Below are 4,428 nucleotides of genomic sequence, written 5' to 3'. Positions count from 1 at the left end.
TCTTTCCTAAAATAACGTAAATCAATAAATTTTTAAAATTTTAACCTAATTTCTCGAATAACTTTTTTCCAGCATATTAATATAAATTAACTATATTTTTTCTTAAGTATATAGTAGGAAAAAGAAAACAAAAGAAAAGGTATATATTAGTTGTTTGTTCAACTGGTAGTCATTTATTTTTGGATAAAAGAAATTTAATGAAAAGGCACTGTGTCCCTCCCTCTGCTAACACTGCAACTGCAACCTCTTCTGAAAAAGGGTGTGTGTCTGTTAAAGAGAGAGAGAGATTGTGCTTTTAATATGAATATATGTAAAATGCATGTGTGTATATATATTGTTTTTGTTTGAGATGGGACTATGGTTTCAAAACCATTGGCACTGAAAAATATGGTGTTTTTATAACCATTTAAAGTGTTACAAATGCTATGATAACGACATTTCTGTCCACTTTCCCCTTAAATTATTTTTTCCTTTTGGATTTAAATTTTTTTCTCTCCAAACATTGAATTTGGGGGTGAATTCCATAGGTCCTGCATCTTTCAACTGTTCTTCCTATTTTCTAGCTAAAAGAGGTCCCAAGAAATGTATGTCTTCCTTGGAATAATCTACAGCTTCCTCTTATTTTCATCTCACTGTTTTGATGGTAGTGACAAAAGGTAAAAGTATCCTCAGGCCTAAAATAGGAAAGATAAAAAGTTAGAAAATCCGATATCCACAATATGTAATTGAATGTGTGGATATTCAAATTTCACCATGAACTATGTTGTCCAGTATATGTTTTAGTGCAATTAAGAATTGTGCAAATTCGTAATTTAGTTTTACAGCAATAATTTAATTTTATATTTAGCGGTTACTTAACCATACATCTATACTTAATTTAATTGTATTATACCAAAAAAATTTAAAATAAATAAATAGCGGTTGAAATATGGTTCGGCCAAGTGCCTGCCTTCTAACCTTAAATTTTGAGTATATCAATGTTTACATTCGTTTTTAAAATTTATTCGAATCATCACTTTCATCGCACCTTAATATTTAAAAAAAAAAATCACACACATGGCATGATTTTGCAATGGGAAATTGAGATACTGAACTTCATTGCATTTTAATAAAATTGAATCATGAAACTCAGCATTGAGTTTATTGGTAAAAGGTGTTCAACTCATCATCCTCAATATGTGTGCTGTTATGTGTGACTTGAAAGATATAGAAGAACTTAAATTGCTTTATCTCTATTTTCTATTCATCAAATAAGGGTATATTAAAATCATATTAAACCGCTTACAAAGACTTTTATACCAAAAAGAAACTCATCATGCAGTTCAAAAATAAGGAGATTTACAAATGACGATTAGAACCCTTAAAATAAAATTTGAGGATTGATTCTTGTAAACCGTGAAAATAAAAGTTGGTTTTGTTTGACTGGGGAAATAATTGTATGATGGAGTTGCGGTCACTCTCCTTCCCCTTCGGTTGTGGCTGAAGACATGTAACTCATTGCAAGTGAGGTCTCATCATCAGCTGTGGCAGCTCGGAATTGATGCTTGCAAGCTCCGCAAGTGATCTTCATGATTATAGCATTTATCTTCTTTGTTGCTTCATCTTTCAAGGCTTGAGCTTTCTCTAGTTCACTTTGCGCTTGTTGCCTTATCCTCTTTGCACTTGAAAACTCCAGCTCCGCCATTTCGATTTGCCTCTTTGCTTCTAGTCTAGCCTTTTCGGCGTAAGTCTTCTCCGCAATGGCCAACTCTTTCAAAGCTTCCAATGCTGTTTCTGTAGCATTAGCAAGCGTGTTTGCTTCAATGTTCTCAACACTCTCGCTTGACCCTATCGATAGCTTCAAATTAGTTGCGCGGTTCTCATTCTCATCTGAATTCCACCATGTTGAGTGAGCGCTTGAGGATGGCAGAAGTTGAAGTTCAAGATCATGTTGCAGAAGGCGGTGGTGCCGGAGGTGGTCGAGGGTAGGCGCCTGACTGTACAAGAAAACAGGCTCAGTTGACCTTGGCATTGGCAATCCAAGCAACGGCGTCCCCGTCGGGGCTATGCTAAAGTTTAAGTTGGTATCACTTGATGGACTAGCACTTGGAGCTGTTCGAGAAGAGCAGGAAGGCAGCACTGCCGTCAGTAATTCCGGTTGAATTCGCCGAGCACTGCAAGAATCTTGGTGCTCAATGAAACTCTCCACTCTGAAACGAAAAATTGAGTTAAAAAGAGACAATAATAGTATCAAATGCTGAAACTAAGTCAAGGAAGATATCAAAGCTTCTTCATGATGTAGGGTTAGAAGGGAATAAACAAAGCAATATGAAATTAATTTAAGTACATATATATATGGATCATGTGACTAAAATTCACACAATAACTGTTTTGGTAATTGGGTTTTAATTAAGCCGAACAAAAACTGAAACTTTGAGAAATCCAACAAGAACAAGAGAATATGTAGGGTTTGAATACGAAAAACAAAAACTAATCATAATTACTTGAAAAACCATGTAGCTTGTTGTTAATGAAAAAGAGGGCAATTATGGGGGGGCTTTCATAGCCAAAACTGACCTGGAAAAAACACGACCACAGTCACAAGAATGGCCTCGAGTGCCACAGATTTTGAGATGAGCTTTGAAATCAGACTGGACAGCATACCCTTTGCAGCACTTATCACAAACCCACTGTTTTTGCTTACTGTGTTTCCTTCTGAAATGCTTCTTTATCCCAACCAGATCTCCCAAAGCATGGCAAGGATCATGGTGCAAACAGCTTGGCTCAGGGCAAACAAATACTCTCTTTTTCACCTCTTGGTTCTCCCTCTTCAGCAACTTCCATGGCACCTTGTGCCTTCTCCTATGCATTTGAAGGTTCTGGTCTCTTTGGAACCCTTGGCTACAGATCTCACACACATACCTGTCAGATTCCAACAATGTTTTTGGAGACAAAGAAACCACTTCTGCATCTGGATCTATGTTAATTAACAAACATACAAAAAAATCAATTCAATTAAGAAAAAGGGTATTGTTTATATTTATCTTTGTAATTGTAATATTAGGTAAAGTTTGTTTATACCAGGGGTGCCTGCTGGCTTTCTTTTTCTTTTCTGAGTGACCCCATTTTCTAAAGGACTGAGTGGATCAGATGAAGAAGATGGAAGTGCAGAAGCACTTGTGGTGTAACCCAACATATTGTTCGCTTGAAAAAAGGACTATTTATGTTAATTGGAGATTGTTTAACCAAGCTAATCAAAGGTTTTGGGAGGTGTAAAAATGGTGGAAAGCTTGGAAGTTGGAATAGTGGGGGAAAGGAAAAAAGGGTTCAAATTTCAGCTTTTGATAAACACAAAGGACATAAAGAAGAAAAAAAGCTTATATTCTAGAAGAAAAGAAGAAGATGAAAAGCTTTTGCTTTCTGCAATGCTTCTTTTGATTTTTACTGGTATTTTTGTGTTTCATTGACCCCCACCATTAGCAGGTATGGTCGAGAGGGCTTGAGGCAGGTGTTATAAAACTTTGGATACGATTATACTATAAAATTCCGTATATTACAATAAAAATAATATGAAAATATGATAAGATAAGAGTATTAATAAGGTAGAATTTACAAATACTATACGAATTTACAATGGAAACCCTCGCACAGGGCATGGGACAGAAACAAAAGAACATCCCTTCTACATGAAAACAAAACATCCATTATTTCATATTCTCACAGTAATTTTGCATGTATTTATTATATATTCAGGCAATTCAGACCACACCCACCTGATCCCATCCCTTCCTCACGTGATCTCTTCTTTGCTTCTATTTCCATGTATTCCATTCGCATTATGTTCATATTATGCTTTAGTTATGTAATCTATTTGTTCGTAATAAAAAATTTTAGTTTCATAATGCCGCATTTAACCTTCATTATTTATATCTTTATAAATTTGGCTTTTATTCTTTTTTGAATTAAATTTAATCATTAATTTTTAAAAAAAAAGTCAAATTATTTTAAAAAAATAAAATTGCTAATGAAAACATTATTTTTTAAATATATTGGCAAGATAACCTACGTGACAGTCTACATATACTTTATACTGATATGACACTATTTGTTTTATATATCACGTCAATAAATAATTTAAAAATTATAAAAATATTAAAAAATAAAAAGTTCATTAAAATTTTAAAAATAACATAGAATACATGTAGATTGCAGTGCGATTGAAATGTTTAGAAATGTAATATTTTAGTCTATATCTTTGTTAAAGAAAACAACAATTTGATTTTTTTTTTAAAATTTAATGATTAAATTTGACACTTTTTAAAAGGTTAAGAGTCAAATTTAACTAAAAAAGAGGAATAAGAATCAAATTAAAAAATAATATAAATGTTGAAAGCTAAATTTGATATCATATTTATTAAAATAATTAAGGTGATATATATAAAATATAAT

The 4,428-nt window shown here is 33.2% G+C and overlaps 1 protein-coding gene across 1 annotated transcript; it reads right to left on the bottom strand.

Annotated features, from left to right (window-relative positions):
- Positions 1-1,240: 1,240 nt before the first annotated feature.
- Positions 1,241-3,692, bottom strand: LOC107957209 (zinc finger protein SHOOT GRAVITROPISM 5). The gene is made up of 3 exons (XM_016892665.2): positions 3,061-3,692; positions 2,557-2,956; positions 1,241-2,189 (listed from the first exon to the last, which is right to left on the bottom strand). Exons 1-3 carry the CDS (start codon positions 3,173-3,175, stop codon positions 1,454-1,456), a joined length of 1,251 nt encoding a protein of 416 aa, XP_016748154.1. The 5' UTR covers positions 3,176-3,692; the 3' UTR covers positions 1,241-1,453.
- Between the last annotated feature and the right edge of the window lie 736 nt (positions 3,693-4,428).

Source organism: Gossypium hirsutum, chromosome A05, assembly GCF_007990345.1.
Source record: "Gossypium hirsutum isolate 1008001.06 chromosome A05, Gossypium_hirsutum_v2.1, whole genome shotgun sequence".
NCBI classification, from domain to species: Eukaryota; Viridiplantae; Streptophyta; class Magnoliopsida; order Malvales; family Malvaceae; genus Gossypium; species Gossypium hirsutum.
This window is presented reverse-complemented; position numbering and strand designations above follow the sequence as displayed.